The sequence below is a fragment of the Passer domesticus genome, chromosome 27 (assembly GCF_036417665.1).
Source record: "Passer domesticus isolate bPasDom1 chromosome 27, bPasDom1.hap1, whole genome shotgun sequence".
NCBI classification, from domain to species: Eukaryota; Metazoa; Chordata; class Aves; order Passeriformes; family Passeridae; genus Passer; species Passer domesticus.
Genome location: NC_087500.1, coordinates 4,030,049 through 4,051,581, shown reverse-complemented (window position 1 = coordinate 4,051,581; position 21,533 = coordinate 4,030,049). Strand labels below are relative to the sequence as shown.

General features: G+C 65.6%; 2 protein-coding genes across 2 annotated transcripts; one reads left to right on the top strand and one right to left on the bottom strand.

Moving 5' to 3' along the window:
- Positions 1 to 76: 76 nt before the first annotated feature.
- Positions 77 to 7,595, bottom strand: NR1D1 (nuclear receptor subfamily 1 group D member 1). The gene is given in 9 exon segments (XM_064399786.1): positions 77 to 576; positions 1,495 to 1,705; positions 2,822 to 3,007; positions 3,147 to 3,449; positions 3,451 to 3,611; positions 4,179 to 4,323; positions 4,408 to 4,496; positions 4,574 to 4,918; positions 7,436 to 7,595. Coding segments are annotated over 9 exon segments (1,668 nt in total). The 5' UTR covers positions 7,464 to 7,595; the 3' UTR covers positions 77 to 376.
- A 7,351-nt stretch (positions 7,596 to 14,946) lies between these two features.
- Positions 14,947 to 20,457, top strand: MSL1 (MSL complex subunit 1). Its single transcript, XM_064399922.1, has 8 exons — positions 14,947 to 15,206; positions 17,861 to 18,084; positions 18,385 to 18,767; positions 19,317 to 19,381; positions 19,545 to 19,612; positions 19,859 to 19,983; positions 20,061 to 20,133; positions 20,232 to 20,457. Exons 1-8 carry the CDS (start codon positions 15,063 to 15,065, stop codon positions 20,320 to 20,322), a joined length of 1,173 nt encoding a protein of 390 aa, XP_064255992.1. The 5' UTR covers positions 14,947 to 15,062; the 3' UTR covers positions 20,323 to 20,457.
- The last annotated feature ends 1,076 nt before the right edge of the window (positions 20,458 to 21,533 follow it).

The following is a 21,533-nucleotide window of genomic DNA, read 5'->3' as shown; positions in this document are numbered from 1 at the left end:
AAAAAACCAACCAACCAAACCCCCACCCCCCCCCCCCCCCACCTCCTCCCCGACCCCCTCCTCCCTCCCCCTTAGATCCACCCCCCCCCAGCACGGCTGGATCCGGCCTCTGTGTCCCACCCCCGGCCCCCAGAACGGGGGTGTGGGGCGAGGGGACCCCCCGGCGCTGCCAGCGGTGCCGTGGGGGGCGGTGCCCGATTTGGGGCGGGGGTCCCCAGCATCCTGGCGCCCACCTTGGGGTGAATCCCTTGCGAGTCCGACGGGCGCCACGGGGTCGGTGCTGCCCCGGGGGAGGGGGAAGTCTGTGTGTGCCCCCCATCCCTCGCTGTGTGGATGTATGTACAGGGGTGCGCGGTTGGGGGGGTCCGGGGGGGCACTACTGGGCGTCGATGCGGAAGGAGAGCAGCTTCTCGGAGTGGAGGTTGTTGAGGGTGCGCAGGTCCGGCAGCTTCAGCAGCAGTTTGGTGAAGCGCGAGGTCTCGGCGGGGCGCGTCTTCAGCACCAGGGCGCGCAGGGCCCGCAGCAGCGTCTCCTGCAGCTGCTCCACTGATGCCGTGTCCTCCATGCCCGAGCGGTCTGGGGAGGGCAGGGCTGGTCAGGGGCAGGGGAGGAGACACCCCAGTTCCACCCCCAAAACGCCCTAATCCCACCCAACGCAGCATCACCCTGATGGGGCTCCCCCAGTATCACCTCAATGCCTCCGCAATCCCATCCCTGAATGCCCCAAAAACCCCACTAACCCCCCGATCCCAGCCCCAAACCCCTCGATTCTTTTCCAAACTCCTCTGATCCCAGCCCCAAACCCCTCGATTCTTTTCCAAACTCCTCTGATCCCAGCCCCAAACCCCTCGATTCTTTTCCAAACTCCTCCGATCCCAGCCCCAAACCCCTCGATTCTTTTCCAAACTCCTCTGATCCCAGCCCCAAACCCCTCGATTCTTTTCCAAACTCCTCTGATCCCAGCCCCAAACCCCTCGATTCTTTTCCAAACTCCTCTGATCCCAGCCCCAAACCCCTCGATTCTTTTCCAAACTCCTCTGATCCCAGCCCCAAACCCCTCGATTCTTTTCCAAACTCCTCTGATCCCAGCCCCAAACCCCTCGATTCTTTTCCAAACTCCTCTGATCCCAGCCCAAAACCCCTCGATTCTTTTCCAAACTCCTCTGATCCCAGCCCAAAACCCCTTGATTCTTTTCCAAACTCCTCTGATCCCAGCCCCAAACCCCTCTTTTCCAAACTCCTCTGATCCCAGCCCCAAACCCCTCGATTCTTTTCCAAACTCCTCTGATCCCAGCCCCAAACCCCTCGATTCTTTTCCAAACTCCTCTGATCCCAGCCCCAAACCCCTCGATTCTTTTCCAAACTCCTCTGATCCCAGCCCCAAACCCCTCGATTCTTTTCCAAACTCCTCTGATCCCAGCCCCAAACCCCTCTTTTCCAAACTCCTCTGATCCCAGCCCCAAACTCCTCCATCTCCCCAAATCCAATGCCCACCTGCCGAGACAAGGACGACGGCGGTGAAGAGCCCCAGCTCCTCGTCGCTGAGCTCCAGGGCGCTGAGCTTCTCGCTGAAGTCGAACATGGCCCCCAGCAGGTCCCCCATGCCCATGGCCCACAGCTCCTCCAGCCCGTACCGCGTGCGGCTCATGAACGTCACCGTCTGCTCCTTCACGTCGAACAGCGACGCGAAGCGAACCATCAGCACCTGTGGGCACGGGGCAGCGCGTGGGACAGGGCGCCAGGCGGAGCCACGGGCACCGTGCTCCATGCCAGGGACGTCGGTCTCCATGCCACGGCTCCCAAATGTGGGGCGTTGCCATGCCACGGGGCACCAGGGGCATTGTGCCAGGCCATGGGCTCCATGATCCATATTGTGGCTAGCAAATGTGGGGTGCCATGCCAGGGACGTTGGTCTCCATGCCACAACTCCCAAATGTGGGGCATTGCCATGCCATGGGTCACCGGGGGCATTGTGCCAGGCCATGGGCTCCATGATCCATATTGTCACTAGCAAATGTGGGGTGCCATGCCATGGGTACTGTGCCATGCCAGGGGCACTGTGTTTCATGCCATGGTTCCCAAATGTGGGGCGTTGCCATGCCATGGGGCACCGGGGGCATTGTGCCGTGCCATGGGCTCCGTGATTGTGACTACCAAATGTGGGGTACCATGCCAGGGACATCGGTCTCCATGCCACAGCTCCCAAATGTGGGGCACTGACATGCCATGGGTCACCGGGGGCATTGTGCCAGGCCATGGGCTCTGTGACCCATATTGTGACTACCAAATGTGGGGTACCATGCCACGGGTACTGAGTGATGCCAGGGGCACTGTGTTTCATGCCGCGGTTCCCAAATGTGGGGCATTGCAATGCCATGGGGCATGGGGATTTGTGTCAGTCCGTGGTCCCCAGTTGTGGGGTACCATGCCATGCCTGGGGCATCGTGCTCCATGCCACAGCCCCCAAAGGTGTGGCACTGCAGTGCCATGGGGCACTGTATAATGCCAGGAGCACTGTGCTGCATGCCACAACTCCTGATTGTGAAGCACTGCAGTGCTGCAGGGCTCCGTGCCAGTGCACAGGGCACTGTGCCATGACAGGGACACCGTGCTCTGTGCCACGGATCCCAAATGTGGGGCACTGCAGTGCTGTGAGGCACCAGGCAATGCCATGAGCGCCACGGCTCTCAAATGTGGGGCACTGCAATGCCACGGGGCTCCTGCTGTGTCCTGGTCCACACTGTTCCCATGCTTTGGGGCTCCGTGCCAGCCCACGGAGCACCATGGGGCATCATCGAGCCCTCACCATTCCGGGACGTACCTCAAAGGTGCCAGCCTTGAGCAGGGTGACCTGGTCGTGCTGGGAGAGCGCCTGGAAGCCGGGAATGTGCTTGGCGAACTCCACGACCTCGCGGACGGCGGGGGTGAAGCTGAGGGAGAAATCCTCCCAGATCTCCTGCACCGAGCGCCCGCTGCGGCCGGGCACGTGGCTGTTCATGGGGCACGCCTGCGGGTGACCAGCGGTCAGCGGGCACCGGGGGCTCCCCCAGCCCCGCCGCCACGGGAGGAGGGGGGCAACAAGGGGATTAATGTGATTAGCGGCTAAAATTAGCCGGAGGGGGGGAGCGGGACCCCCGGGCGCTCACCGGCAGGACGTCCTTGGGGCCGCGGGGCCAGGGGCACCCCCGTGGGGCCGGGGGCTCGGGGTAGGCGGGGGGGCACAGCCGGGGCTCGGGGGGGCCGGGGGCCCAGGCGGGGGGCGCGTCCCAGCGCAGGAGGCCGCTGTCGCAGGCGGGAGGGGGTCCCAGCTTGTCGTGCGCGTAGATGAAGATCTCCTTGTGGGCCTTGGCCACCTGCGCGATGACATCCTCGGTGGCCCCGCCGGGGCTGGGCGAGCGGGGCGGTGTCAGCTGCTGCGGGAACTGGGAGAAGCAGGCGGGGGGGGGCGAGCGGCGGGGGGCCGGGGGGCGCTGCGTGCCCCCCGCCCGCGGCGGGACCCTCGCCGGGCCCCGGCATCGGCGGTGGGGCAGGGGCCATGCCGCCCATGGCGCTCTGCATCTCCGCCAGCATCCGCTGCTTCTCCCGCTTGGGGATGCGCCCGAAGCGCACGGCTGAGGGGGGACAGCGGTGTTAGGGGGACGTCAGCGGCAGGAGGTGACCCCCACCTGCCCCCCCAGACCTGCACCGTGAGGGGATGATGGGAACTGGGCGGCATCCCTGCCCCGGGCTTGGAGGGGACACGCAGCCTTTAAAATTGAAACACCCGATCCTAGAGGGGACATAGAGCCCTGAACACAGGGGGACCCATCCTGCGAGGGGATGTAAAGATCTGAGCAAGCATCCAAGGGTGGGGACATGTAGCCTCGATGTTGGAGGACCCCGTGGGAGGGGACACACAGCGTTGGCCATGAGGGACCCATCCCAGGAGGGGACAGGCAGTTCTGGGCATGGGGCACCCAGTTTTGGAGGGGACACACAGCCCCACATATGGGGGGGGGTCTCAGGAAGGGGGGACACATCCCGTGGGACAGGCACAGCACCCAGCACAGGCGGGGGAGCAGCTCCAGAGGGGAGGTACAGCCCTGGAGACATCCCAGACCAGCAGCCTGGGCACGGGGAATGCCACCCGCAGAGGGAATCCCCGGCTCGGGACGTCACGAGGGTCCCTCCGCGCTCACCATCACGGGACATGCCGACCAGCAGGCACTTCTTGAAGCGGCATTGCTGGCAGCGGTTGCGGTTGATGCGGACGATAGAGCAGTTCTCGTTCTTGAGGCACTTCTTGTACTGGATGTTCTGCTGGATGCTGCGACGGAAGAAGCCCTGCGGGGCGAGCGGGGGGAATCACCGGGGGTCCCCGCAGCGCGACGGGGGCTCCGTGCCCCATCCCCGGCCCCATCCCGGTACCTTGCAGCCCTCGCAGGCGTGGACGCCGTAGTGGAAGCCGGAGGCGACGTCCCCGCAGACCTTGCAGAGCAGCACCATCCCGTTGAGCTCTGCGGGGGGACGGGGGTCAGCGGGCTCCAGGGGTGGGGAGACCCCCCCAGGCCACCCCCCTGCGAGCCCCACTCACTCGTGACGGTGCTGCCGGCTTTGCTTGGCGAGCTGCGGCGCCGCTCGTCCGCGGGGACCGGCTGCACCCCGGGGAAATTCACCGAGGAGCTGTACGAGGAAGAGGAGGTGGAGGAGGAGGATGACGAGGAGGAGGAAGAAGGGGAGCCGTCTTCATGGGGGGCCAGCGTGGCTCCGCCATAGGCGCGGGAATCCTGGAGGGAGCCGGTGGGCGACGGTGGGAAGTAGGTGGGGAAGGGCTGCGAGCCCGACTGGGAGCTGCTGTTGGAGCTGTCGCTGCAGAGGGACACGGGGCTGGTGCGGGTGGGAGAGGCGCCGCTGGAGCCCACGTAGCTGATCACCCCACCTGCAGAGAGAAGGAGCCGCTCGTGTGCCGGGCTCAGCCTCCCCCGACTCACGGAGGTGGGTGGGATGCCCGGGGAAGCACCACCGGCAGTCAGCATCCGTGGGCATCCCGCGGAGCCACACGTGCACTGAGCTGTGCCAGGCTCAGCCTCTGCCAGCTGAGGAGGGGGAAACCCCTCGGAGAGCGACTGCAGCCCCAGGTGGGGTGGGATCCATGGGGAAGCATCCCAGATCCACGAGCATCCCCGTGGGCCAGTGATGCACTGAGCTACACCAGCTCAGCCTCCCCCACCGCGGGGGGTGGGGGGAAGCCCCCCAGAGTGAAATCGCAGCCCCAAGGCGGGGTGGGGTCTCCGGGGAAGCTCCCCGGATGCTTCCCGGATCCGTGGAAATCCCGCTGCGCCGCACGTGTGCCGCCCACCCTGAGTCAGGCACCGCACCCAGCGGCCGCCACGGGCCGCGGCCCCACGTGGGACGGCGACAGCCGGCTTTATCCGGGTACGTGCCGGCTGGGGACACGGGCAGGGCACCCCGGAATTGCCTGCAGGAGGAATGTGGGCTGGGAACCCTCTGCAGAGGTGAAATCAGGAGGTCACGGAGTTCCTGCTGCCGTTCCTGGCTCCGTGCCCGCGGCACAGCCGGGCTGCCGCCCCGCAGCTCCCGGGACAGCCCCACGGTGCAGCGCCCCGTCACGGAGCCCCCCACGGCACTGGGGTGCCCCCAGTGCAGCCCCCCCATGGCACCGGGATGCTCCCAGCTCAGCCCCCCCAATTGGGTGGGGGTAAGTCCCCGCTGCAGGACTGAGGAGCTGCGTGAAGACCCCCAAAAGTGGGGAGCAGAATGGAGGGGGGACACACGCGTGGCCCGTGGCTGCAGGCACAGTCGTTGTCACCCCACTCACGGGGCAGGGACGGCAGCACCGGGACACGACTCCGGGCGGGGACACGTGGATGGTGATGTCGGGGACACACGGGATCGCCAGGGCCATGTGTCTCCCGCCGCACACGGTGCCGCTGGCACAGATGCCACGCGCCAGAGCCAGCTTGTCACCATCCCCCCCTCACCGAGCCACCTCCAAAGGGGGTCACCGAATTGGGGACAGTGGGTCCCACCTCCACGACAGCTGATCCTGGGGAACCCCCCCCCCCGCTGCTAAGACACCAAAATAATTGGGGGATCCCCGCACCCCAAAAGCCTCGGGACACCCATTTTAGGGTTTGGGGTGCGGGGATTCCCCATAAAGGCTTGCCCCAGGGAGAGGGAAACTCTCTTGACCCCAAAACAGAGGGAACCCCCCCAAACAGGCTCCCCGCAGCCCCCCCCAAGCTCAGGCGGCCTCACGCCGCCGCCCCACGTGCTCCAGCCGCACGTGGCCCCCCTAGACCCCGCCCCTTCACGCTTCACCACGCCCACCCACCTCTCATTGGCCAAGCTCCGCCCCGCCCCTCCCCGTTGCCCCGGAGACAGGGCTGGCCCCCCCAATGAGCGGCGGCGTCCCCGGTTCCGCGCGTGACGTCACCGCTGATGTCATGTGCCGGCCAATGGGAGGGGGCGGGGCGGGGCTGAGGGGAAAACAAACTCCGCACGTGGCAGCGGCGGGGAGGGGGACACGTGCGGGGGGGGGACACGGGGGAGGGGGGGGCACCGCCTCCGGTCCCCGCTCCGTCCCTCCCGGTGCGCAGGGAGCCCCGACACGCGCGGCACCGCCCCGGCCGTCCACGGGCTGCCCGCTCCCCGTGGCCCCGGTGCCGCTGATAGGGACACCCCTCCCGGTCCCCCTCCGGTCACCCTGACGGGTTCTGCCGCTCGGTGCGCACCGATCGCTGTGCGCTGTGCCGGTGCCTGGGACACCCCCATGCCGCTCCGCTGCCCCGGACCCGCTTCACTCCCCTCCGGTTCCGCTGCCCAAGAGACAACCCCTGCTCTCACCCTTCCTGCCCCGGTGTCCAGCACTCTCCGGTGTTCGGAGTCCTCGGTCCCGGTCTCCGGGACACCCGCGTCCCGCCGCGCTCCCCCCCGACCCCGCTGCCCGGGACCCCCCGGAACACAGATCCCCGTTCTCAGCCTTGCTACCCCGCGTCCCGCACGCTCCGGCGTTCGGGACACCCCACTCCGGTCTCCATCCCTTCTGCCCCGACCACCGGAGCACCCCGGAGCCGGTGTTCACGTCGCCCCGGTGTGCAAGACGCCCGGTACCGGCGCGCAGCCCTCCCTACCCTCCTCCCGGGGACACCCCGGCCCCGCTGTCCGAGCCTTACCCCGCTCTGCGGGACCCCCCGGTCCCGGTAGGACGGAGCCCCGTTCCGGGACGCGGTCCCAGTGCGCATCCTGCCCGGTCGGGCGTGCGGGACCCCTCGGTCCCGGTGTCCGGACCCCTCCAACTCGCGTCTCAGCGCGCAGCCCCTCTCCGCGGTCCCGGCGCGCTGCCCCCCGATCCGCTCCGGTGCTGGGGACCGCTGCCGGTGCCGTTGCCCGCACGGTGGTCCCGGGGGTGGGGGGGCTCCGGCGGGGCACTGACCTGTGCTGCCGGCCTCGGGGGCCGCCATCCTGTCCCGGCCCCGTGAGCCTCGCGGAGCGGAGCCGCGCCGAGCCGTGCCGCGCCGCCGCCCGGTGCGGGCTGTTGTGCGCCCGCCGCCCGCCCCGCCGCCCCCCGCACCGGCCGCGGCTGCGCACTGGGCCGCACGCGGCGCCGCCGCCTCCCCCATGTGATTCCCGGGGACAGCCTCGTGCCCCAGTGACACACTTTCCGCCGGCGGCCCCGGCCCCGCGCCGCCGCCGGGGAGCCCGGGCTCGGCGGGGACCCCCGCACCGGGGCCGCCTGAGGGACCGCGGGGACCGCTCCCGGCAGCGGGGACGCGGGGACGCGGCGTGTCCCGTCAGGCAGGACAGCACGGTGGCTGCGCTGGGGACCCCCGGGCGCGGCGGTGTCACCTGCACTGCGGACACTCGGGTGCAGCACTTGTCACAGCTGTCACCTGGCACGGCGCTATCCCCCGCGCTGGGGACCCCCAGTCACGGCACTGGCAGCGCTGTCACCTTGCACAGCGCTGTCACCTGCGCTGGGAACACCTGACCGCGGCACTGGCTGTCCCCTGCAGCGGCACAGCACTGTCACTCTGCGTGGCACCTTCCCCTGGGCATACGTGGGCAGCGATGCCACCCCGCACAACACTGGGGACACCCAGGTGCCTCTGTCACCCCGCAAAGGACCTGGGTGTCCCTAGGACCCCTCCGTTGTCCTGGGGACACCCAGGTACCCCAGTAACCCCGCGTGGCCCTGTCCCCTGCACTGGGGACACTCAGCTATCCCTGTCACCCCACATGGCACCATCTCCTGTGCCCACCTGCTCGGCTCCAGTATACCAGAGCCCCCCCGCTCCAGGGGCACCTGTACACGGTGCAGCCCCCTGCCCGCTGCCCCCTCCCGATGCTGTCCCCTGTTGTCCCCATGCTGTCCCCACGCTGCCCACGGCGGGTGCCCGCTGTGGCACGTGCCTGGCATCCACGTCCCAGCCTGGCCCCGCTCCTGACAGCCGCGGGGGCTGCGGCAACGCCGTGCCAGGGCAGAGTTGGTGGCAGATCTGGGTCGCGGCGCCGGCCGCGGCCAGCCCAGCCCGGTGGCACCGCGGGCTCCGTGGGTGCTCCTGCTCCCGCCGCGGGGAAGGTTTTGGGGGTGCCAGCACCCTCCCGGGTGCCATGTGCCGGGCGCTGCCCTGGCCCCCAGCCAGGAGGAGAAGGAGCAGAGCAGGGATGTGCCAGCGCCGGGAAATCCTCCGAGCTAATCCCGCAGGAGGGGAGGCCTCCGGTGTCCCGGCTGTGCGAAGTACCCGGGGGGGGACAGAGACCTCTGCACCCCAAAGACCCCCTAGAACCCCATGGGCAACGAGGCCACCCTCAGCTGGCGGCGTCCGGGGCTTGCTGGGGTTGCTGCAGGATTTTGGGGCTCCCCAAAGCACTGGGGCAGTGGGAACACCCCGACACCCACAGGACGTGCCCTTGCCCTGAGTCACGGGGCGGTTGCACGGTGCCGGGGGCACCTCCGGCCCGGGAGAACCGCGGCAGCTCCCGGAAGGATGTGTGGGGCCAGGCTGGCACGGGAACGGGGGACCCGGAGGGGACGCCGGTCCCGAGGGGAAGGGAGCCGCCTGCCCGGACCAGGCAGGTGTCCCCGGCCCCCGCAGCTCCTCGTTCCCCTCCCGGCACGTTCCCGGTGATTATCCGTGACTCAGCCGCACGTCTGGATTGGGAAAACATCCCCGCGCACGGCGCTGCGGCACACGGTGCCGGTGATGCTCGCTCGATCCCCCAGGAATCCCCGGAACCGGGGTGGGACGGGACAAAGCTCTGGGGGTCTCTCTGTGGGGTCCCGCCGTGAGGCTGGGAGCCCGGCACGGGGGGTCCTGGTGGAGGTGCTGTGAGCAGGGACCCCAGGCTGGGCACAGCTGGGATATTTCCGGGATATCCCGACTCTGGGACCACCCATGGGGAGCGGAGTGAGGGAGAGGGGCCACCAAAGCCACGGGGACAGGGGGGTGCTGCCGCTGACGTGAGCCGGGAACGCCCCCAGAGGCCGGGTCTGTGCCTCGGGGGGCTTCCCGCGGCTCCCTGTGCACCCCGACATGGCAGTGCCCGTGCCAACCGGTCCATGGCACGGAGGGGGCACCTGAACGCCCCTCAAGGTTGTGACACGCCACCAGATTCACCCGTAAATCCTGCACTTCCACGGATTTGTGCACCCCCAAACTCTGCATCCCTGCATCCTGCACCCCCAAACTCTGCATCCCTGCACTTTCCTGGGGGCCCTGCACCCCCAGATCCTGTCCCCCCGTATCCTGCACCCCCGAATCCTGCACCTCCCGGGGTCTCTACCCCTCAACCCAGCTCTGCCCCATCCCACCGTGCCAGGACCCCGTGGGGTACCCCCACCCGCCGTGGGGTGCCCGGAGTGTCGGGGGACACGCATGTCACCCCATCCCTGCCCTTGCCATGCCGTACACCCCCCGGTGCACCCCCTGCACCCCTCAACTTCACGGGGGATGCAGTTTTCATTTCCCTCCCCTGTCACTGCTCTCGGGGCAGGAGGCAGCGGAGGGGCGGCGGGGCCGGTGCCCGGTGCCCGGTACCGGTGCCCGGTGCCCGGTGCCCGGTGCCGGTGCCGTGGCCGTGCCGCGTGACGCTCGCCCCGCTTCCCGGCCGGCGCCTGCGTGCCGAGGGTTTATTTTTACTCGGGGCTGGAGCCTTGTTTACCTTGTTGAACCTTTTCCAGGAAAAGGGGGGTGGGGGGTGTCTCCGCCGGCAGCGGGGGTTCGCTCCTGCACATCCCCCCCCTCGGCCCCCAGGCCGGACACCGGGGGCTCACACGGGACAGGACCCCCCGTTCTGCACCCCCAGCCCCGCTTGGACACCCCCAGACCCACCGTGGGGCTGCAGCTGCCCTGTGGGTTTGGGGACACCGGGTCTGGCTGTGTCCCCGTGTCACCCTGCACACATGGAACCTCAGTTTCTCCACCCGCAACTTTGGGGGTCAACCAGTGGTGCCACAAAATTTGGGGGTCCTGCACCCCTGACCCCCCTTCCTTCCGTCCCCACTGACGGCACGGGGGGGGGGAAGAGTGGGGCAGGACCCCCAGTGCTGCTGTGGGGGCCAGCAGAGTGCTTGTGGGGTTGGGCTTTGGGGGGCTTTGGGGGTGTTTTCCTGCAGCGAGCAGCCCTGGCTCGGCCCCTGGCTCTTGGCTGGGGCAGCAGCTGCCGCTGCCAGAACAGTCCTCCCTCCCCGGGAACGGGAAAAAATCGGGTAAACAAGGCATTCCTGGCCCCGGGCGGGGCACCCCGCGGCAGGTGGGGGCACCCCGAGACAGGCGGGGACACCCCGTGGTGTGCTGGCACTGCAGACCGGTGCTGGGGTGCAGAGACCCCAGGAAGTGCAGGGTCTGGGGGTGCAGGGTTTGGGGGTACAGGGACCCCCCCAGGAGGGTGCAGGATTGGGGGGAGCAGGAGTGCACAGATTCGTGGACGTGCGGGATTTCGGGATGAATGCACCCCGGGAGGCTGCAGGGACCCCAAAGGAGTGCAGGATCAGGGGGTGCAGGGACCCCAGGAGGATTCAGGGGTGCAGAGCCACAGGAAAGGTGCATTGGGATAAAATTTGGGAGTGTCAGGACCCCAGGAGGGTTCGGGGGCCCAGAAATTGGGGTGATACTGTGACATGGGGGTGCAAAAGGGGTGCAGGACCCCTGAGGGTGGGGGGACCCCAATGTGTTCATGATGTGGGGGGGTCTGGGGAGGACCCCCCAAAGGGAGCAGCCATAGCACGTGAGGATCCCTCTCACCTGCCCCCACCCCCCAAAACCCCACGTGCCGATGTTTGTGTTCCCTCTGCAGCCTTGGGACCCCACGGGGGAGGGGGGCGAAGGGGGGGGGGTAGGGGGCGGGACAGCACCGGGAACTCCTTCAGCCTCCAGACCCACCACCGGGGAACCCTCCCCCCCTTTCCCCTTCCGCCGTCACCCCGCGTTTGACCTTCCCAAAAGTCAAAAGCGTGAGGAAGTGGGGAGGGGGCCACCCCATTAGCGCCCCCCCTTCCCCAACCCACAGGTCACAGAGAGGCCACGGAGTCGTGGCCAGCGGCCGGGCTGGCATCTGTGCCAGCCCATGTGAGCGGGCTCCCTCCTCCTCCTCCTCCTCTTCCTCCTCCTCCTCCTCCTCCTCCTCTCGCGGGGAGCCCTCTCCATGCGCGTCACGTGGCGCTGGCATGTGCGCCCTGCTCCATTTTTAGCCCCAGCAGCTCCGTGCTGCAGAGCCATGTGCGGGCGGGCCCGGCCGGCACGTGGGGCTGCCGCAGCGGGCACCGGCACCGGCACCGGCACCGGCACCGGCACCGGCACCGGCACCGGCACCGGCACCGGCACCGGCACGGCGGGGACACGGCGCCCCCCGTGTGTGCGGATACGGAGTTGTGTGTGTGTGTGTGAGCACTGTCGTGTGTGTGAACGTGGTCGTGTGTGTGTGTCTGTGAACAGGGCTCTGTGTATGTTTGAGCACTGTCATGTGTGTGATTATGGTCATGTGTGTGTGTCTGTGAACACGGCTCTGTGTGTGTGCGAGCACTGTCGTGTGTGTGGATATGGCTCTGTGTGTGTGAACATGGTTATGTGTGTGTGTGAGCACTGTCATGGGTGTGAACATGGCTCTGTGTGTGTTGGAGCACTGTCGTGTGTGAATATGGTCGTGTGTGTCTGTGAACATGGCTCTGTGTGTGTGCGAGCACTGTCATGTGTGTGGATATGGCTCTGTGTGTGTGTGAGCACTGTCGTGTGTGAATATGGTCGTGTGTGTCTGTGAACATGGCTCTGTGTATGAGCACTGTCATGTGTGTGAATATGGCTCTGTGTGTGAACATGGTTATGTGTGTCTGTGAGCATTATCATGTGTGTGAATATGGTAATGTGTGGGGGTCTGTGTGTAACAGTTCTGTGTATGTGAGCACTGCCATGTGTGTGAACATGCTCGTGTGTGTGTGTCTGTGAACAGGGCTCTGTGTGTTTGAGCACTGTCGTGTGTGAACACGGTCATATGTGTGTGTGTAACATGGCTCTGTGTGTGTGAGCACTGTTATGTGTGTGAACACGGTCATATGTGTGTGTGTAACATGGCTCTGTGTTTGAGCACTGTTGTGTGTCAGCGTGGTTACACGTGTGAATGTAGCTCTGTGTGTGTGTGTGTGTGCAAACATAGCTCTGTGTGTGTGTGAGCACTGTCATGTGTGTCAGCATGGTCATATGTGTGTGAACATGGCTGTGTGTATCAACACGGTCATATGTGTGAGCAGAGCTACACATGTGTACCGCCAGGTTATGAAAATGAGAACAGCCGTGTGTGTGTGTGTGTGTGTGTGTGTGTGTGTGTGTGTGAAAGTGACCACCATGTGTGCAACCATGGCTCTGTGTGTGTGTGAGAATGGCCACACACGTGTGTAAACACAGATTGTGTGTGTGCGTGCGTGTGTGTGTGTGAGAGAGAGAGAGCACAGCCATGCAGAGGGACAAGGACGTGTAAACATAGATATGTGCGTGTGAGTCATGCAGGGGGACAAGCACATGTATAAACACAGATGTGTGTGTGTGAGCCATGCGGGGGGACAAGCACATGTATAAACACAGATGTGTATGTGTGTGTGTGTATGTGTGTGTGAGCACAGCCATGCAGAGGGACAAGCACACGTGTAAACACAGATGTGTGTGAGCCATGCAGGAGGACAAGCACATGTGTAAACACATATGTGTGTGTGTGAGCCATGCAGGGGGATAAGGACACGTGTAAACACAGATGTGTGTGTGTGTGTGAGCCATGCAGAGGGACAAGCACACGTGTAAACACAGATGTGTGTGAGCCATGTAAGAGGACAAGCACTGCCACCCCTGTGGGTGACCACAGCCACATGTGTTGATGTCCACAATCACACGGGGGGGCACAAACACAGCCCCCCCCCCGTGTCTGAACAACACCCCCACGTGTGCACACTCCGGTGGGCACAGCTGCTGGCAGGGCTCGATGTGCCCAGCAGGAACCTCGGAGGGGCTTCCCCAGCGCCACACCGCGGGGGTGGCACTGCCACTGTCACCCGGGCACCAGGAGCGGGGCGCTGGGTGAAGGGGGACGTCCCCCCCGCGCGTGTTTGTGTGTCCCTGAGCGCAGCTCTGCAGAGAGAGCCACGTCCCCCACGTGTCCCCCGTGCGTCCCCAGCACGTGCCACGCGTGTCCCCTGTGTGTCCCCGGTGACACGGCCCCGTGTGCTGCGGGGGGGGTGGAGTTTCAGCCGGGAGAGGGGGAAATGATCCTCCGTGTGTACGTGTACATACATGTCCGTGCATGCCCGTATGTGTGCCGTGAGGCTGTGTGTGCGCATACATGTGCACGAGTGTGCATACATGTGCACGAGTGTGCAGAGTGCGCTCCGGGACTGCAGTCGGGGGTGCTGTGCATGGGCTGCAGCGTCTGCGGGCTGCGCCTGTGCTGCAGCGGGGGCTGCGGTGGCTCCCTGCAGGGGGGGGGACACGCGTGTCCGTGTGCCAGCGAGTGTGCCGGGGCTGCAGCCTCTGCAGAGGACATGTGTGTCCGTGTCTGTGTGTGTGTGTGTGTGTGTGTGTGTGTGTGTGTGTGTGTCTATGTGTGTGCGTTCCTGCACGCGTCCAGCAGGACCCGCAGAGCTCTGAGTGTGCACGGGGGGTTAATTCCCATGGGGAGGGGGGGGTGCGGACCCCCAGAATCACAGCACAGCCCCCCACCCAGGCTGGTAGCGCTGTCCCTTTGTGTCGCCCCTCCGTGTCCCCTCCCGCCACGGGACCGGCCGGTGACCCGAGCCCCCCCCCCCCGCGCCCCGCCGTGGGGCGGAGAGCCGGTACCGCCGCTCTCGGCGGCCCCCGAGCGGCCGCCCCCGGTACTGCGGCGCGGGACCCCCGCCTCACGCGCGTCCGCGCGTCGCGACCACCCCCCCAACCCCCTCCCCGGCGCGGGTGGGCGCCGCCCCGGGGGTCCCCAGGCGGGCAGCGGCCCCGCTCCTCACCCCCGGGGGATCCCACCGCCCCCGCCGCCGGCGGCGCATGCGCGCCGAGCCCCGTTCGCCGGTACCCGGGGTCCCGTGCCCGGTACCGACCCCCGCCCCGCCGCCCCCCCGCGCGGCTCAGCCCCGCGCGGGTCACCCCCGGGGCAGCGCCCGCTCCGCGCCCATGCCCCCGGCGCCCCCCGCGCCGCCGCCCCGCGCTGCCGCCGGGCGGTAACGGGGGGCCCCGGCCATGCGGTCCACGGCGTTCCGGGGGGGCGGGCGGCGGCGGCCCGAGGGGGCGGGCGGCGGGGAGGAGGAGGAGGAGGAGGGGGAGGAGGGGGAGGAAGGCCCCGCTCCGCCGGCCCGGCGGCCCCGGGCCCCGCCGCCGCTGGGGGCACACACGGGCCGCGGCTGCGGGGTGGCGGAGCGGGAGCGGGAGCGGAGCGGGGCCGCGGCGGGGCCGGCGGCCGGCGGGGGCAGGGCCGCGGCGGGGGATGCGGGCGGGCTGCCCGGGGAGGCGGCGGCGGCGGGGCCGGGAGCGGGGCCGGGGCCGGGAGCGGGGCCCGCGGAGCCGGGGAAGCGGCGGCCCGCGGCCCGCGCAGCGATGGGCGCCGGCGGAGGGTCGCCCGGGCAGGCCGCCTGCCTGCGGCAGATCCTGCTGCTCCAGCTGGACCTGATCGAGCAGCAGCAGCAGCAGCTGCAGGCCAAGGAGCGGCAGATCGAGGAGCTCCGGGCCGAGCGCGACACGGTACGGCGGAGGGGGGGGGGGGGGGGAACCGGGGGGGGGGGGGGGACCGGGGAGGTGGGCGGGAATGCGGCGTGGAAGGGGTTAACTCCCGCCAAGGTTAACTCCTCCTTGGGTTTAACCCCCCCCCCAAATTTAACCCAGTGCCCTGTGGGGTGACCCCCCCCCCCTCAGGGTGACCCCCAGCCCCCCCCTCAGGTTTAACCCACCCCCCACCATGGGGTGACCCCCACTTTAACCACCCCTAGGTTTAACCCCCCCGCCATGGCGTGATCCCCCCTAGATTTAACCCCCCCATAACTTTTAACACCCCACCACAGAGTGATACCCCCCTCCCCTCGGGGTTAATGGCTCCCCAACACCACCCGGGGGTTGTGGTGGAATTCTGCCCCCCAACAGGAAAGTTCTCACTCCCCCTGACACCCAAGGGGTTAATGCTCCCCCCCACTTTTTGGGGGTTAATACCCCTGTCTTTGGGGGTTAATACCCCACTCTTTGGGGGTTGGTTTCACTTCTCTTTTTTTGAATTCCGTCCCCTCAAGGCTTAATTTACCCCCCTTGTTGGGGTTAATATTAATACCCCCTTTGTTGGGGTAATACCCCCCTTTTTGGGGGTTGATTTCACCTCTCTTTTGGGGGTGGGTTCCATGCCTTTTTGGGGGTTAATGTGCCCCCTTTGGGTGTTAATTCCACCACTCCATTGGGGGTTAATTCTGCACCCCATGGGAATTAATGCCCCCCACTTTTGAGGGTTAATTCTGTGCCCCTCTTTGGGGTCAATGCCCCCCCCCCCCCCCACTTTTTGGGGGTTAATTCCACCTCTTTTTGGGGCTTAATTCCATCCCCTTGAGGGTTAATGTCGAGCCCTCTTTGGGGGTTAATTCTGCACCCCATGGCTGTTAATGCCCCTCTGTTTGAGGGTTAATTCTGCACCCCTCGAGGGTTAATCCCCCCTTTTTGGGGGGGTTAATGTCCCCCCCGACAGGGGTTAACGTCCAACCGCCGTGTCACCCTAGGGTTTATGCACCCCCTCGGGGGTTGATGTGCCCCCCATGGCAGTTAACCTGCTCCCCCCGTGGCACCCCAGGGGTTAACCCCCCCCTCGGCTGTTAATCCCCCTCATGGGGCCTTACACTTCTCCCCAAGGTGGGGGGAGACCCCTTGGGGGGGGGGGGGGGTTAACGTGCCTCCCTTTGGGGGTTCACCCCCCCCCGCTGGCACCCCAGGGGTTAATTCCCCCCCCCCGCTTGTGCGTTGCTCTTCTCCCCCCGTGGCACTGCAGGGGTTAATCCCCCCCCATTTGAGAATCCCCTCACTGGGGGGGGGGGGGGGTACAGAACCCTCCTTGGGGGGGGTTAATGCCCCCCTCCCCAAAGGGTTAAACCCTCCGCAGGGTGAGCCCCCTCCCCACCCCGCGGGGCTCAGCCAGCCGCAGGGCCGGGCTCCCCCCTCGGGGGTCGCGGGTGCCCCTCGGGGGTCGCAGCCCCCCCCCCCCCCCCAGACAAAGCGGCGGGGGCACAAAGGGCGGGGGCGGGGCGGGGGTTAACGGGGCCGCCGCCCGTTACCGTGGCGACCGGGCGGGGGGGGGGCCTTAAAGGGGCCGCGGCACCGCCGGGAGGGACACGGCGCTGCGGCTGGGGACAGCTCGCTGCTCCCGCCACCCCGGGGGTTTTGGGGCGCTCACAGCCTCGAGGGGCTGGCAGGCTTTAGGGGGACGCTGTGGGGTCACCGCAGCTGAGCTCTGCTCCTCCTCCTCCCCCCCCCCCCTCCACCATGTGTGTGTCACCCCAGACATGTCATGTGTGTCCCTACATGTATGTCCCCCCCCAACATTTTCCTGCCTGCGTTGTCCCCCCCATGGGTGTTGTGTCACCCCACGGATGCCAAATGTCACCCCCCTGGCTGCCCTGTGGCCGTGTGCCAGCTGCAGTGGCGGTGTCAGCAGTGGTGGCCCCGCGTGTGGCAGGAAGGACGGGGACACCCCACGTGGTGCCACCGCAGGCTGTGCCGCGTCCCCCAGCATGGAGGAGCCACTGCGGCAAGTCCCTGATGGCACCTGAGGGGCTGCCCCCTGGGCTCAGCCTCCCCGGGGTGGCACTGCTGGGGACATGGGACTGCCACGCCCTGGCTGTGCTCCCAGAGCTGTGTCCCCCCACAGCCACTCCTTTGGGGGGTGCTGGGACCCCCACTCTGCTCTCCAGAACCAGTGCAGGCCCTGGCTCTGGGGATGGCTGGGGACAGGTGACCATGGGCAGGGGTCACCAGGTGCTTTTTAAGGCCACAAGCTTAAATGGAAGCTTTTTAATTCCAACCCCCCCACTCCATCCTGCATCCTGGGGAGGATACACAGAGGGCGGGACCCCCAAATCCTCTGGTTTCTGCTGCCCCATCTCTGGAAGTATTCAGGGCCATTTTGGAACAACCTGGGATAGTGGAAGATGTCCCTGCCCGTGGTAGGGTGCAGGACTGGGCTTTAAGGTGCATTCCACCCCAAACCATTCCTGCATTCTTCGATGTGCTGAAATCCCCCCTCAAACTGAGGAGGAGCAGACACAGAGTGGCCATTTTGTGCCGTCAGACACGCAGTGGCAGCTGGCCCGGGGTGCCCAGGGGGGTGACCCCAGCCCCAGGTGAGCCCTCCCTGCCCTGCCCTGCAGCTCCTGGCGCGGATCGAGCGCATGGAAAGGCGGGTGCAGCTGGTGAAGAAGGACAGCGAGCGGGAGAAGCACCGCATCTTCCAGGGCTTTGAGGTGGATGAGAAGCCCGAGGCAGAGGCGTGTGAGAAGCTGCCTCTGGAGTGTCCCCAGGACCTGCTGGAGCCTCCCCCGACCCTGCAGCCCAAGCACTTCCCCTACGGCAGGAACGGGAAGGGCCATAAAAGGTACAGGGTGCTTGGGGGGGCTTGTGGGGAGAAGGGGGGGACACTCCCTGTGGCTTCACCCTCTGTTTGTGGGGCTGGCACTGCCCAGCAGCCTTTGGGAGGGCCACCCAGCACCAGCAACACATCCCTGTGTCGAGGAGAACCTCAGGGTGCCAAAATCCCGGGGAAGCCCCTCTGTTAACTGCTCAAGTCTGGCCCTGGTGCAGCAGCCCTGGTTTGGGGGTGCCAGGAGCCCCCCACAGCATCCCTGGAGCAGGGTGGGGATCCACGTGCCTGCCTCAGCTCTTCTTCCTCCTGCAGGAAGCCAGCGTTTGGGAGCACGGAGAGGAAGACGCCTGTTAAGAAGCTAGTGTCAGAATTCTCCAAAGTGAAGAGCAAAACTCCGAAACACTCCCCGGGGAAGGAGGAATCGGGCGGCTCCTTGGCTGAAACTGTTTGTAAACGAGAACTGCGGAGCCAAGAGACTCCGGAAAAACCCCGGGCGCTCCTGGAGACCCCTCTGAGGGCATCAGCCCCACCCAAGGGTCCTGGCACCCACCCCAAGGAGAAGGGATTTGTCAGCGAGGCCGACGACCTGCCCTACCTGTCCACCACGGAGATGTACCTGTGCCGCTGGCACCAGCCGCCCCCGTCGCCGCTGCCGCTGCGGGAGCCTTCCCCCAAAAAGGAGGAGACTGTAGCAAGTAAGGGTGGAGGGAATGGTGGAGGAGCTGCTGGGCTGAGCCAGCCTTGGGAGCTGACTCGTTCTGAGTGTGGGAAAAGGCTGCCACGTTCCCAAAGGGAGTGCCCAAGGTGCCATGCTGCTGGCTCTGGGCTCTCCCAGATCTCATCTTGGGCTCACCGCGCTCTGGGCAGGGCTGCTGGCTGTTGGAGCAGCTTCCCGTGGGTGGGTGGGAAATGTGTGTCTGGCTCATGCCATGGTGACACAGCACCGGGGTCACCTGCTGTCCCCAGATCCATCCTTGTCCTGCCTTGAGCCCAGCTGGTGCCAGGGATTGGAGCTGGGCTGTGCCAGGTGGCTCGGACAGAGCCTGGCACATCCCTGGGAGTGGCTCAGGTTTGTTTGGCCAAGGGGGTGGGGATGAGCTCTGCTGTCCCCTGGCAGCTCCCACTGCCAGCTCAGGATGGGGATTTGGGGCATGCCAAGCCGTGCTCCAAGGGGAGGGATGGGTGGAGCAGGGGCTCCTGTGGGGATTCTGCTGTGGGGTAACACCCTTCTCCTTGTGCTGCAGTTCCATCTTGGAGGGACCATGTCGTGGAGCCCCTGAGAGACCCCAACCCCTCAGACATCCTGGAGGTACGTGAGCCATCGCTGCTGGCAGTGCCACAGGGGCTTGCCAGGCTGTCCCACACCCCCAGAGCTGCTGGCATCTCATCCCCTCATCCAGCATAAACCCCAGGTGTGGCTGGGAGGCTGGGGTGGGGGATGCTGCACTGATCCCTGTCCTGTGTCCTTGCAGAACCTGGACGACAGCGTCTTTTCCAAACGGCACGCCAAGCTGGAGCTGGATGAGAAACGAAGGAAAAGGTTGGAGCAACGGGGGTCTGCAGTCCCAGTGTCACAGGGGAGGGTCCTGGGGTGTCACCTGGAGCAGGGGGCAGCTGGGATGGGCACCAGGGATGCTGCAGGAGGAGGATGGGATGGAGGAGGATGAAGGATCCCCCCCCTAAATGAGGGATGACATCACTGGCAGTCAGTGCAGCCTCATGATCACCTTGGGGGAGTCTGGCACTGCCTGTGGCTCCTCACTGTGCCATCCATCCTGTTTTCCAGGTGGGACATCCAGCGGATCAGGGAACAGAGAATCCTGCAGCGGCTGCAGCTCCGAATGTACAAAAGGAAAGGGATTCAGGAGTCAGAACCTGAAGTTACCTCATTTTTCCCTGAGCCAGATGATGGTGAGGCTTGGGAAGGAGGTGTCGGGGGTGTGGGGGTACACATGAGGGGTCTCACACACTCTGGTGTCTCCCCACAGTGGAAAGTTTGCTCATCACCCCTTACCTGCCCGTCGTCGCCTTCGGCCGGCCCTTGCCCAAACTGACCCCACAGTGAGTACTGGGGGCAGCAGGGGATGGGGCTGGGGGGTCTGTGGGGCGGGCACACTGCCCGTTTTGGCTCGGGATGGTGACACCAGCTGTGCCCACAGGAACTTTGAGCTGCCCTGGCTGGACGAGCGCAGCCGCTGCCGGCTGGAGGTGCAGAAGAAGCAGACACCACACCGGACCTGTCGGAAATGAGGGAAATGCTGGGAGCTCCAGGCACCTCCAGGAGCTCCAGGCACCCTGTCCTGGTGGGGCTCTGGGCACCGCAAGGGCAGCAGGAGCTCTGCCATGCCCGGCTCACCAGCAGCCGCTGCCCCGCTCCGTGCTGACGGATGGTTTCGTTCTTCTGCCATCCCAGTTTTGTTCGTTTGGGTTTTGGAACGTTTCCCGGACTCGTCCCCCGCGCTGGCACCGCCTTCCCAGTGCCACCAGCCTGCAGCTCCACTCCTGGGGGCAGGCGGGTGCATCCCAGCCCCGTGCTCGAGCCCCCCGTGTGCCACCCCTGCACTCCACAGCCTGTGGCCTTGGCATCTGGGGCTCTCACGTGCCCGCCGGGAGCACGGGCATGGCCAGATCTGGAGGTGCCACATCCCCCGGGACTCGCCCGCTGCTGCTGCCTTCATGTTGTGTTTAGTTAGAAAGCAGGACAAACAGCGGGCTGGGCCGGAGCCAGCCTGGGATTCTCTTCTGGGAGGTTTTCCCCCCCTTCTTTGGTGGTTTTCCTCTCCGGAGCGGGGTTGGCGGGGGCAGAAGGGAGAGTTAAAAAAGCAAAAATTCTCTCTCTCTTTTTTTTTTTTTTTTTTTTTTTGTGAAATAGAAACCCTGTGCGCACAATTTGGGGGGTTTTAATGTTTTTTTTTTAAAAAAAATGTAATTTAAGTGTTCTGAGGCGGGTGAGGGGTTTGCTGTGAGGGGGGGCGATTATTGCCTGTCCCAGCCCCTGGGTGCTGCATGGGTGGGGAGGGGCTCCACGTGTCCCTTTTTCTTCTTTTTTCTCTGTTTTTTCTCCCCATCTCCCTTTTTCCTCCTGTCTCCCCCCATTTTCCTCACCTTCCCCCCTTTTTTCAATATTTTTTCCTCCTTTTTGCCCCAATACACTGAGCCTGTGCCCCCCCACTCTTTTTCCCCGCTGCCCCCTCTCTTTAATTAACCCCGAGCTAATTGAACGCCAGAAAACTCGTTTACAAAAAAAAAAAAAAAAAAACTTAGAAAGAAAAAACGTTAAGAAAAACAAACTTTAAAAATAAAAAAAAAAAACTTAAAAAACCCGGAAATTGTTAAAAAAAAAAAATCGATAAAAGTTCTAAAACCACCGAGTTCTAACAAACGTTGCGGGAGGGGGTGGGGTCGCTCGCGGACACGCCCGCTCGCTGGTTTTTATTTTATTATTTTTTATTGCTTTTCGT